Raw genomic sequence first — 12,569 nt, forward strand, 5'->3', positions numbered from 1 at the left:
TAATGTTCCAGGCATCCTTTGAGGTAGAAATCTTGAGACTGACTCTTTTTTCCTCAGGGTTATTTGATGTCTATGCCTTCCTATGGAATGACAACACCATACCTAAAATCCTTTTGTGTTGGTTATTTTTCCCAACTTATCACCAACTGGAGTTATATGAGAAGAGGGGACCTCCATTGAAATCCCATCACACCCATCAGATTGCCCAAGTGGCCTGTAGGCTCATCTATGGGGCATTTTCTTGATTAGAGATTGATGTGGGAAGGCCTCGCCCACTGTGGATGGTGCCATCTCTGGGTTATATAGCAAAGCAAGTTGATCATGTTACTAACACAATAAACTGGAACCCGGTTTGTGCTCAGAAGAGAATTTCACTGTAAATATGACTAAAAATAAATGCAATAATTATGAATGATCCAACTAAGCTCCATATGTAAAGTTGTTAAAAGAAATGACCACCTGGAATCTAAAGGGAAACACAGAAAACTGCATTGTGGGTATCAGTGTGGATAAGAATGCTAGTCAGCCAACTTTCTTAAAACAGTAACCATGACAAGTCTGAGTAGCAGTCCTGCCACAGCAGTAAACCACTTTACAGTTTAATTTTTCCTAAAAGTAGGGCCGGGCATTGGCGGTGCATGCCTTTAATCCCAGCACTTGGGAGGCAGAGGCAGGTAGATCTTTGTGAGTTCAAGGCCAGCCTGGTCTACAGAGTGAGTTCTAAGACAGCCAAGGGTACACAAAGAGACCCTGTCTTGAAAAAACAAACACACAATGTTTAGAAGACATTTCTCCATTGCCTTCTGCTAATCATACCTCCCATAGGACTTTTGTGTAATCCTTCTTTGCTGGTCCAGCTCCCTCCTCACCCATCATGAACCCACTCAGACCAGGACACCCTCTGTCACCATCACATCACAAAGACATCACATTCACCAAGTCCCACGTTCCAACTTTCATATCCTTTTGAGGCAGAGTCATCCTATATACCCCAAGTTGGTCTCGAGTTTCCAGTCCTCCAAGCTCAACTCTCTGGCTTCTGAGTTTCCGAGGAGAAAATTCCTATTCTATGCTCAATCACCTCCCAGTAACATGTCCTTCCCGGACAGCCTCATGGCTTCCCTAAGTTCTACCTTGTTAATACATGCCCTGCCTTTGCTACAGTCATCAACCTTATTTGTCCCATCCTCCCCCTAAATAACCAGTTCCTATCACTTCTCAATGTACAGCCTGCCTCCTCTAGGATGTGCACTCTGGACACTGTGGCGTTCTCTGATTTTATCCTGCCTGATGGTCCCCATCATCTTCAGCTGTGTACTGTGGCTGCAACATGCAATCACAGACAGCCTCCTGTTGTTTAAATCAAACTGAAAGGCAAACGGTTATTTTTTGCTTTGTCCCCTGACTTGGGGCTAAGTTTTCATCTACATCAAACAATATTTCCTTTTTATTAATTTTGTGGTTTGTAAGATTTTTTTTCTAAATTAAGGTCTTTTGTTTGTTTTTTGAGAAGGGGTTTCCTTGTGAAGCCTTGGCTGTCCTGGAACTGGATCTGTAGACCTGGCTGGCCTTGACCTCACATATCCACCTGCCTCTGCCTCCCAAGTACTGGGATTAAAGGTGTGTGCCACCACCTGATTTTTTTTTTTTTTTTAATTGTTAAGGGCTACACTGGCTTGTTTGTTCTGAGACTCCCCTAGACTATTTTTGTAAAGATTATTTATTTGGAGGGGAAGGGAGCCACTGAAGTTTCTATTCATTTTGCTCATGTTTAACTAAGGCTTTGATGGGTTTTCTTAAACAACAGAAGCTAAACCAAGGAATAAGAAAACAAACAAATGAACAAACAAATACAAATAAAAAACAATAAAGAAATACAGAAAACCAAAACAGGTTAAGAACGGCCAACTACATCCCCCAGTCTTTGAAGCTAAACCTTCTGGTCACTCCTTCAACTCTCAGCTAGACTTGCTGAGATCCTAAAGGTCAGCCTATAGTTGCTTTAGGTTTGGGATTAATCCAAGTTGAATGCTGCAGGCTTTCTCAAGTCTTTTCTGGGTGTATGTCTTGCCTGGGCATGTGTGTTGCTTTTCAAACTCCTTTGCAAACACACTTCCTTTGAATGTCCTACTTGCTAAAATAATTTTTCTCCAACCTCTATAGTCCTAATTAAGGTCATTTTTACTAGTGACCTAATTTTGATACAAAAACTCAACTTTAAGAGGTACATTCACACTTAAATGACAAAAGACAGCTATCAGGCAATTTAAAGGCAGTTACATGTTTTTATTACATTAACACAACATTCCCCATGGCAGCTGATCTTCAGTTTGCTCCTTACTTTGACAGAATGTCAAGTGCCTGTAGAAATTCTCTAAAAATGATTTAAGAAAACAAAAACTCCTCTCACACCTCCAAAAATGTTTCCCAATCACATTCCTAAGAAAAATAATAGGTTTTGTTTATTTTACAGTGTAATGTTTTCTTTCAAGGTATAAAAACAGGACTTCTTAATGAGTCCCCTTTGTTTACAAAGTTCTATACAAAATACATAAGGAAGCATATGTTTGTCTTTTGATTTAATTTTTCCAGTTTACCAGAGACACCACAATATGTAAACCACATTAATCTTGTAGCAATACAATGTCCACATCATCGTGGACACCCTGCAACAGTAGTTCTCCTGTGTATGTTACAATCTTCCTTCGCTTTGCAGCTTTCAGAGTTCCTACCAATGCTTCAAAGAGGTTGGCACATCTGTCGTCTTGGAAGAGGACCCCAAACTTCACGCTTAGCTTTCCATCAGCATCTAATTGCAGAAACACAGCATTAGTAAATGTATCTTGCCTCCATGGATGGCAAACTTGAACCACCTTGGGGAAACATCTCATGAGGGGGGTGGAAACCAAGATTAAAATGTAACACTAAGCCTCTTTCTCTACTCAAACATTTGTTCCAGGACAGCCAAGGCTGTTACACAGAGAAACCCTGTCTCAAAAAAAAAACAAAACAAAACAAAACAAAAAACAAAAAAACAAAAACAAAAACAAACAAACAAAAAACAACAACAAAAAGGTACATTCTACTTTAGAGACTTGAAATGCAGAGTCTAAATTTTTATTAAAACATTAATAAGGAAACAAAGATGCAGAAACATGAGATAAAGTGCACAAGATCACCCAGCAAATATAAGAGGAACAGGCTTCATTCCCAGAGAATCTGACAGGAGTCCATATTCCAGTTTGACCTTCTTTTAAAAAATTTTTAGACAAGGTCTCAGTAGTCCAGGGTGGTCTTGACCTACTAACAGCTGGGATTACAGGCAAATATCATCACAACTAGCTTAGCCTCCTAACCTCTTCCCAGTACATTTCCAGTCTGTCCATCTTGCATCTTAAGAAGACCTTAAGGACGGAAATAGAATTTCTTTTTCAATTCTATATTCGCTATACTTGAGCCCAAAGTAGGTGTTCCAGATTCTTGTTGGATGAAAGGATATAGATCTCCAGGTAACCACAGTTTCCACTTCATCTTCTCTAACTGGATGAAAAGTTTAAAGACTCGGACTTTCAAAGAAATAAAAAAAAAAAATGCCTTTATCAATTTCTAGTCAGAGCTTGTGTATCATATGTAGGTTAGTCAAAATCACTCCAAACTCAGCTAAATAACCATAACGTGTCAGAAGATGACATAGTGCCATCTATGCTCTCCAACTCAATCAGTCATCTTTTGCCAACAATAAAGTCAAGGTGTTCCGGTAAAGCTGTGAATTTTAAGTATTTTCATGCATATGGATGTTATGATAATTACCTTGTCTTCTAATTTGTAAATCTGCTCATTTTGAAGTGGAGCTTTGGGCTGCCTGAGCAGAACACTGACACTCTCTTTAGGAGTGCAAAGGCTAGAATTTTAAAGCCAGCTGAACCTAACCAATGAGCACCAGGTTGACATGAATAAGAGCAGTCAACAAATTTTTGGAAATGTGCTCTTAACAATCTAAAGAGCATACTAATTCTAAGTAATGTGACCCTTCTGGAGCTGGAGAGGCCTGGAAGATGTGGTAGAGGGACAAAAGTAGGGGTGGCCCCAGTGAAAATGAGACCTCCCCAGACTGGCACCATGTGAGTATAGTGAGGGGGTGTGAGAAAAGTGGAGAGAGACCTCATTTGACTGGGAACCCAAATATTAACAAATTACACCCCCTGGTGTCTTCTCAGTGTTCTACATAGGCATTAATTCATTCCCATTCCAAGTTCACCTCACGTGTCCCCTCCTCAACTAACCTGCCTATACACCTCTACACATCCAAGTCCCGCCTATTCAAGGCTTAACCAAGTGCTCCCAACTCTACAGTTACCAATAATCTATTGCACTGGAACAATAATCAATGCCCACACTCCACAGTCTAGCAAGTCACTTTTTTCTGATAATTACCTTATCAATTTTAGCTGTTTTCATCACTTAAGTAATAACATGCTTGAAGAAAAGGAACATGCCTATGTCACTTGTACTTATACAGGGCTTGGCACATATGGGAGAGCAATATCAGTCAGTGACAAGATGTCACATGTGGCTGTGACCTCCACAACACTTCCCTATGTCTCTATCTTGACATTTCAGTTATAATGTCAAAGTAAAATGACTAGAAAAGACTCAAGGATAGGAATCTGGGAGTGCTCAGTGGTGGAGTACCTACTTAGCATGTCTGAGAGCATGAACTCTATCTGCAGGGCAGGGAGATAATGCCACCCAAAGGTAACCCATATTCTCATCTGCACAACTTGTGAATACCTTGCCTTACTAGGCAGAAGGGATGTTTTTCAAATGTGGTTTAATAAAGGTTCTAAAATGGGGCACTCTTCTTGATTATCTGAGTCCAATTAGTGGAATCCTAAGAGTTCTTGAGAATGGGAGGGTGAGGCAGGGCAGTACAGTGTGATGACACCCAATACCAGCAACAGTGTGGGGAGAGGAAGAGCCAGAGCCAAGGGATGCAGAAGCTCCAGAAGCTAGTGAAAGTAAGAAATTACATACAGTCTCCTCAAAACCCTCCAGAGGGACTGGAGCCAGCCAGCACCTGGATCTGAGCCTGGAAAGATCCTCATGGGATGCCTGAACTACACAAAATAGGAAGTATGTCCCGGTGTTAAACATCCTGTTTTACCATTGCTAAGTCTGTGGTTAAGTGGCTACAGCAAGAACAGAAAACAAGTGCAGGGGCCTGGGGAGATAGCTGTGCAAGCACGGGGACTTGAATTCAATTACCAGAACCAACGTTAGAAGTGGGGAGGGGTGTACACTTAGGAGACAAAGACAGAAGGATTCTAGGGCTCACCGGCCAGCCACCTTAGGCTGTTTGGTGAGCCCCATGTCCCATTGAGAGACCTTGTCTCAAAAAACAACTCAAGGGGAATCCAAGGAATGACACCCACGATTAACCTTTGGTTTCTACATGCATGTACACACAAATGAGGAAGACAACTAAGATGAGAGACAGTAGGAATTAACAGATAAGTGGAATTTTTTTTTAAAGTGTGTCTATTCTACCTTATTAAAGGATTTGTAACTTATAAGCAAACAGGTCTAAGAAAAATCAAGCTATAATGACATGGTTTTTCTTGTGAGACAGTTTCACTGTAAACGCCAGGATAGTATTCAACTTGTGATCCTCCTGCCTCCGCTGAAATTACAAGGGTGCAATGTTTGCTTATGAGATACTCTGCAACGTTTTCATTTATATGATGTTTAATACTTTGAATTTCATTATTCTAGTTGATGCTGAATATGTTCAATGTTCATATATCCAATATGCTTCCCAATCTTTGCACATCTCAGATGTAGCAAATACCTCATGCTACAAGTACAATCATTTCAATACAACTTAGGAGAAACACCAGTATACCAGTTTTATACATTGTTGTCTCCCCAATAGCTGCTTGGCCACTGAAGACAAAGTCACAAAAAAAAAAAAAAAAAAGGATCTAAAAGTTTGGTTTATTTTACTATCATGTTTGGAATTGTACAAATCCCAACAACTTACAGAAAATAAAGACAATTGTGATGGCTATTCTTGTCAACTTATCTACATTTAGAATTAACCGAAATAAAGCTAGTGGCTAGGACCTGTAGGAGATTTTTTTTTTTTTTTAAATCATTTGAAGTGCAAAGACCCACTTTTAATCCAGATCTTTTGAGGTGGGAAGATCCAGCTTTGATCTGGGCCACACCTTCTGGTGACAGCTAATACCAATATAAAGGGCATGGAAGAGGGACACTTGCTATCTTTGCCTGCTTTCTCTCACTGGCAAGTCCACTCCTTCCCCGGCATCAGAGCATACTTCTTCAGGACTCTGGAGTATAGTGAAGACCAGCGGAGACACCCAGCATCGTGGACTTAATATCTACTGGATTCTTGGATCTTCCATTAGTAGACAGCCATTGTTGGACTAGCTAGACCACTACCTGTAAGCCATTCTAATAATCCACTTTCTAAACTTACATAGGTTCATTCTATACATTTTCTTCCTCCAGAAAGGCCTGACTAATAGAACAATTTAGTGTAATTGCATTCTAAATCTATAGTGACTTGCAAATTTACAAAATGGTAGCAAACATAAAGCAGAAAAGAATTTTAACAGCAAAAAAAAAAAAAAAATCACTATTCAGTACTGTATTAAATCAGACTTTAATACAAAGGAAGCTCAGTGAGTTTTTTCAATTCAAAATTAAATAATTAAAACATCTCAACTATTGTCTGCCTCAGAAACCAGACACCCCAATAGTTCTGTGTCTCAAATACCTCTTGAAGGCTAAGAACATTACCACCTCCAGCAGTAGGCAGTGTGTCACTGAGCAGCTTCTCCAGAATGCCTGTCTTGGGGTATACTCAGAAGAAACACTCTGTGTTAGAATACTTACTTTTAGAACCCAGACGATGAATTTCCTCCACTAGGAGGTTAACCTCATGATCCACATTCATTGCTGACTGAAAAAGAAAAGAAGTCTACGTTACAGCCATTTCTATACTTCCTCGTGTACACAGCAATCCAAAGGCCCTTTCTCTTTTGCGGTACATTTGTCACTATTATTGACCACACCCCTTTTCTACTTGTATGAAGTACAGTGCACTAATATAGCTCCACATCTCCTCTACCTACATAACTTCCCTCTCCTGTGACCTGCTGACTAGCAGGGGGAAGATGGCCTCTCTGCTCACAACAGTATTACTCCATGCGCATCTTGTCACAGAATCCTGCTAAACACCAGAATTGCAGAAGGTAACAAGATCCATGTTCAAGGCAGAGAAAGGCCTCTGATGAACAGCAATATGGCAAGCATTCTCTGGGTGCTGGGTCCAAGGCATTACAGGCAGGCCCCTCCTTAGAGATGACAGGGAAGGTAGATCAAATGGACAAATGGTGGGAAAATGGAAATTTACCTCCATACAAAGGTAGAAGTAAATGGAAAATTGTGGAGACAAAGGAGAAAGCACATGGCACAGCTGAGGCAGACCCTGAACTAGGAGATGGAGATGCCAAGATAATTACATGTTCCCTGCTCTTCAGGAGTCCAGAGTCTAGAAGCGATACAGGTTCATACTAAACCAAGGCCACCTGAATACCCTCAGGGCAGTGCAGTGATAACTTCCAGTTCACATACAGGAGCATAACACCCTTCTCTTGGTTCTGCCCATGGAAACTGACTGCACTGCACAGCTCGTAGTGAAGCACATTCATTTCCCATCACAAAGAGTTCAGACTAACAAGAGATGAAGCTGCTAAGGCATGCTAAATCCCATGTGGCTTGCTAAGTCTTTTACAGGCTGGATTCTGACCTGGGTTCCAGCCTCCTCCACTGTACACTTGAGTGCTAAACTGCAGCTACAGGAGTCTTTCTATTCCTCAAATATCCCTGGCCATACCACCAGCCCTCTCTGCATGTTTGCTTCTGCTCAGGCTATTGCCATTCCCTTCCTAAGGCTCATGAGTCAGGCTCAGCTTGCATGGAACAACATCCTCCACAAAGCATTCCCCAATCTGAGGGTGCTCCCCTACTGGGTGTTCCCACTGTACTATATGCCTCTTTTATTTCAATTGGGTAGAATTACTGGTTTCTGGGTTTTCCTTCCTAGAAGATAAATTCCTCTCCACAGGGATCTGACTTAAATATTCCTTGTTAGCATGCCTGGCACCAAGAGGAGAGGTTAAACAAACACTGTTTCATGAACTAACAAGAATAAGAGGAGGGATGAGGGGATAGAACTCCACTGGCAGAGACCAGCAAGTATGAGTGACTAGGCAGGATGGCATTGATTCAATCTGCTTTCACAAGAGAAATTCTCCAGGCTAAATAAGGAGCTAAAAGGTGGAAATGCGTTACTGTTTTCATTAAGGTATGACTTGAAACAACTTCATCCAGATGGGTTATTATTAATTCCCGGTGGCGTTTACAATAAGAGTGACATCTACAACTGGATACCACCTGCTTCAAAGATCCTGATTGGGACACCAGATTTTCTATCAGCTAATAATTAAAAGTGCCACTACCATCTGCCATTATTTGCATGAACATTGTAATTGAAGGGGCTGACACTGCAATAAAATGCAAAATATTCGATTAAATGCAACTCTTTAAAACTTACTATTAATAATTATACTGTCCCAGCCTGGTGTGATGTTGCATGCCTTTAATACCAGGCAGAGGCACACGGATGTCTATGAGTTTGAGACAAGCCCGGTCTACAGAGTGAGTTCCAGGACAACCAGAGCTACACAGAGGGACCCTGTCTCAAAAACCTAAAAGAAAAAAAAAATTCTGGTCAACTCTATTGGGGACTTTGGTGTTGGTGAAAGCATAATTATGTAATTCAAGGCATAGTTTAAAAGTGATAGTAAGAACCTAAAATATCCCGAGAGGATATAGGATAATGGCAGAAGTAAACCTGTCTGTGTCTGTGGCTATTTTGTGGGGCCAGTACCATCTTCCCACTCTGGAACCAGCATCTAAGTGTTGTCCGAGGACAGCATTTCCCTTTCCACTCTAAAGCTATGTGTACAGACAGAGCATTACCCTCAGCTCCAGAAGTGACTCAGAGTCTGTGGGATTGGCTAGAGGCACCAGGTTCCTCATCTGAGTCAATTCATACAGTTCTTTTACTTTTAAGCTAGTGTGTGTGTGTGTGTGTGTGTGTGTGTGTGTGTGTGTGTGTGTATTTATTTATTTATTTATTTATTTGGGGGGGGGGAGTGTATGTATGTGGAGGTCCGAGGACAGATACTCTCATTCAAAACAGTCAAGCTCAACCCCAAGATTTTGCTATACTATTAGTAAATGACACCCTTTCCACTGATTCTAAGATGTGAGTTTACAAGCCCAGTATAAATGGTTACCCTATGGGAAGACCTGACTAAGAAATCCAACAGAAGGAAAATCTAAGCTTGAAAATGACTCAGCCTGTCCCTGATCCTGGATATTCTAGTTATATGAACCAATGACATTTTCCCTATTTATAAAGTGTAGTGCTTTGTATGAGTTTCTATTACTTGTATGCTGAAAAGTATTGGTCTGAAAAGTTAGCTTAATGAACTGATATTTTTTTTTTAAAGGAACCATACAGAAAACAACATCCCTGTAATATATTTAGATAGATACATAGTCTTGTTTGGCATTTTTCTGTTGGTTAGGATGAAGGGATGCTACAGAAAAGGAGATTTGGAAGCTGGAGAAATGGCTTTGCAAGCATGAGCTTCCTGAGTTTGAACCCCAGAACCTCCATAAAACTGTTGGGTGTGGTAGCACCTATGAATCTAATCCCAGATGTGGGGAGCTGGCCAGGAGCACCTTGCCACATGGCCAACCAGCCTAACTTAATGATGGGCTCCAGGCAAATGAGAGAACCTGTCTCAAAGGAGGTAGGGGGCTGGCATCCTTGAGGATGACACCTGAGGTTGTCCTTAGGCCTCCATGTGCAAGTGTGCGCGCGCGCATACACACACACACATACACACACGTGCACCTGAAAACACATTTTCAAAATGCACCTGCCATGCACAGGCATGCCCACACATGTATGCAGGGGTAGGGGGAGCAAGACAGGACAACATTTGGGAGCTATACAAAAATTCTCTCTACACAATTGCCCTGTTTCAGCAAGTAAGGGCTTGTGAGAATGAAAAAACAAACAAACAAACAAACAAAAGCCAACCTGGACTGACTGAAAGGAAAATAAAACCCTCAAGGTCAGAGACTTCTGAGTCCTGAGTCCCCTGCCTGTACATATGTCTCCATCTTTCTGACACCAGGGAGATACTTCAAATTTATATCTCATTTAACAATGAGAAACAAAGAGGAAGGCCATCTGCTATGTGCAGTATACATAACCACTTGAATTAAAATGGGCACTAATCCAGTTTTAAGGAAGGCAAAGGGCATTTCTTCATAATTAATTATACACCACACTCCTTCCCTGAGTTAATTCATATAATTCTTTTATTTATTTTTTATCTTTTTTGCATTTATTTTTGGGAAGTTGTGAATGTGGAGGTCAGAGACAACGAAAACGTGTGGGTTTCCCATGTGGATCCCAGGGATTAGACTCTGGTCATCTGGCTTGGCAGCAAGTGCCTTTATGCACTGATCCATTTGGCTACCCTAATTCATGGAATTCTAAGAACCCTACAGACACTTATTACTTACCCCATTTTATCGAGAATGAAACAAGCTCACAATGGTTAATGCCACAAAGCACTGTTCCTAACACATCACTTTTCCACGTCTTCCCCTTCTTTTGCTATTATGCAAATGAACCTAATGTAATAGTGTATTCTTATGTAATATCACATACTGAGTACTTATTAAGGCGGATCGTTTACAAAGCAAGAAAAGGCTCCCTGTCTGGACCCCTATGAACAGGAAAATAATAGGTTTACTACTGTTAGCATACACAACTTGGCATGTTTTAGTCATTTATTATGAGAGGGGACAAAGAAGAAAATGTTCACATTATACAATCTTTGGAAGACCCATGGCCGTCTAAAAGCAGGACAGAAACCTTCAACTGGAGTGAGATCAAGAACAATGAGAGGTCATAAGCAGAGCAAGGCTAAGAAAAAAAGCCTGTCTGGGAGAGGCTGGCCAGAAGGATGGCAGTGGCAGATGTGAGCCGGACTGTCTAACTGTCACAGACTCTAATTAGGCTGTCTGAGTGGGACTCACAAAGAGTAGGGCTGAGGCAAACGCCGGAAAGCTCCACCAATGCACATTTGGAGAGGTTTGTCAGGAGCGTCCTCTAGTTAGGTTTTAAAGCTCCAAAGGCAGAAGGTCAAGGAAATAAAGTCTACTAGAGTTGTCTCCCCTGGGAATCGGCAGACAACTTTACAGGCTTGCTGGGCTCTCTTCCAGCCTCACTTCTATCGCTAACAGCTGACTTGGGTCAAAGGCTGACTCGGAGCCTTTCTCCTTATTTGCTGGATCCAGCACACTCCATATTTGGTCATACCTCCTACAAGTTTGAGGTCTTGCCAAATTAGGGTCCCCAAATCCTGAGGCCTACGGGTACTACTTGCTCACCCCTTAACTGGTGGCACCGGGGTAAGAAGCCCAGGGCCACAGGAAGGGCTTAGTCTGGAGGCCTTTGTCTCCACAACTCATCCGCCCTTGGTCCTCAATGGCACTTCCCGGAGACCCCACGAGTCCCGCGTACCCTCACTCGCCGGCCCTCTGCATTGCAGAGAGCACTGTCCTGACGCCACTTTATTCCTCCGGGATCCCCTCTAGCCCTTCCCCACCCAGCTCTGCAGAACCGCATCTCGAACCGACGCCAAGTGCAAAACCCACACATTGCACCGCTGCAAACATCGGTTTGGGCTGCTCCTTTCCCGATCCGCCCCGCCCGGCAAAACGTCACATGAGCCCAGTGCGGAAGTGTGCCGGCCGAGTGGGGTGCCCACGAGTGGAGCACGAGAGGGGAGTCGGGGAGCATGCCCACGGCCCCTCCAGCAACACCTCAGCACCCCGGGGTCCCAGCCCTCCACCCGGGGCTCGGTCCCTGAGACTTTGGGTTCAGCCTCTCCTCCCCGGACTCGCTCACCTCTCCGACTGCTTCCTTCTTCGCGGAAGAACTGAAGCCGCGTGGGTCTGGACCGTGTTCTCTGCTTCCGCGCCCTGGGGAGGAACAAGCTGAAGAAGGAAGTGGCCCAGGCGAAGAGAAAGGCTGCAGTGGAAGAGGGGAGGGGACAAGGAGAGGCGTGGGGGGGGGGCAAGTAAGACTAAGTGCTCTCTGAAAGGGGCCGCCCACTCCTCCGGGACACGCCTAGGAGGAGGCACCCTGAGCAGATGCCAGAACTGGAGGCAGGCTTCTAGGAATGTGCACCCAAAGTTCAATCACCTCTCTCCATCTTACTCAGTCAGCACCCGCATGTGATACCGGACATTGATTTCCTGCCAGGATATCTTATCCACTGTGCTGAATATTGAGGTCTCCTAGGAAAAGCGTGACTCCATGGGTTCTGCGTGCCAGGAAAATGAGGATCAAGACCAAAAAAAAAAAAAAAAAAAAAAAGACTCAGTGT

At 42.8% G+C, this 12,569-nt stretch overlaps 1 protein-coding gene across 2 annotated transcripts; it reads right to left on the reverse strand.

Moving 5' to 3' along the window:
* Positions 1-2,265: 2,265 nt before the first annotated feature.
* Abracl (ABRA C-terminal like) lies at positions 2,266-12,248 on the reverse strand. 2 transcript variants are annotated; one of them, XM_051175332.1, is made up of 3 exons: positions 12,089-12,248; positions 6,919-6,981; positions 2,266-2,809 (listed from the first exon to the last, which is right to left on the reverse strand). In XM_051175332.1, exons 2-3 carry the CDS (start codon positions 6,977-6,979, stop codon positions 2,625-2,627), a joined length of 246 nt encoding a protein of 81 aa, XP_051031289.1. In that variant the 5' UTR covers positions 6,980-6,981; positions 12,089-12,248; the 3' UTR covers positions 2,266-2,624. The 2 variants fall into 2 exon arrangements, with proteins under 2 accessions (XP_051031289.1, XP_051031288.1); XM_051175331.1 differs by having other exon boundaries at positions 6,919-6,985.
* Positions 12,249-12,569: the final 321 nt, after the last annotated feature.

Source organism: Phodopus roborovskii, unplaced genomic scaffold, assembly GCF_943737965.1.
Source record: "Phodopus roborovskii unplaced genomic scaffold, PHOROB, whole genome shotgun sequence".
NCBI classification, from domain to species: Eukaryota; Metazoa; Chordata; class Mammalia; order Rodentia; family Cricetidae; genus Phodopus; species Phodopus roborovskii.

What these genes read in the sequence shown, in the direction of transcription:
- Abracl (XM_051175332.1), bottom strand. Translation starts at nt 6,979, where the DNA reads ATGAATGTGGATCATGAGGTTAACCTCCTAGTGGAGGAAATTCATCGT. An exon ending in TCATCGTCTGGGTTCTAAAA is followed by an intron (nt 2,810 to 6,918) that starts GTAAGTATTCTA and finishes TTCTGCAATTAG; the next exon opens with ATGCTGATGGAAAGCTAAGC.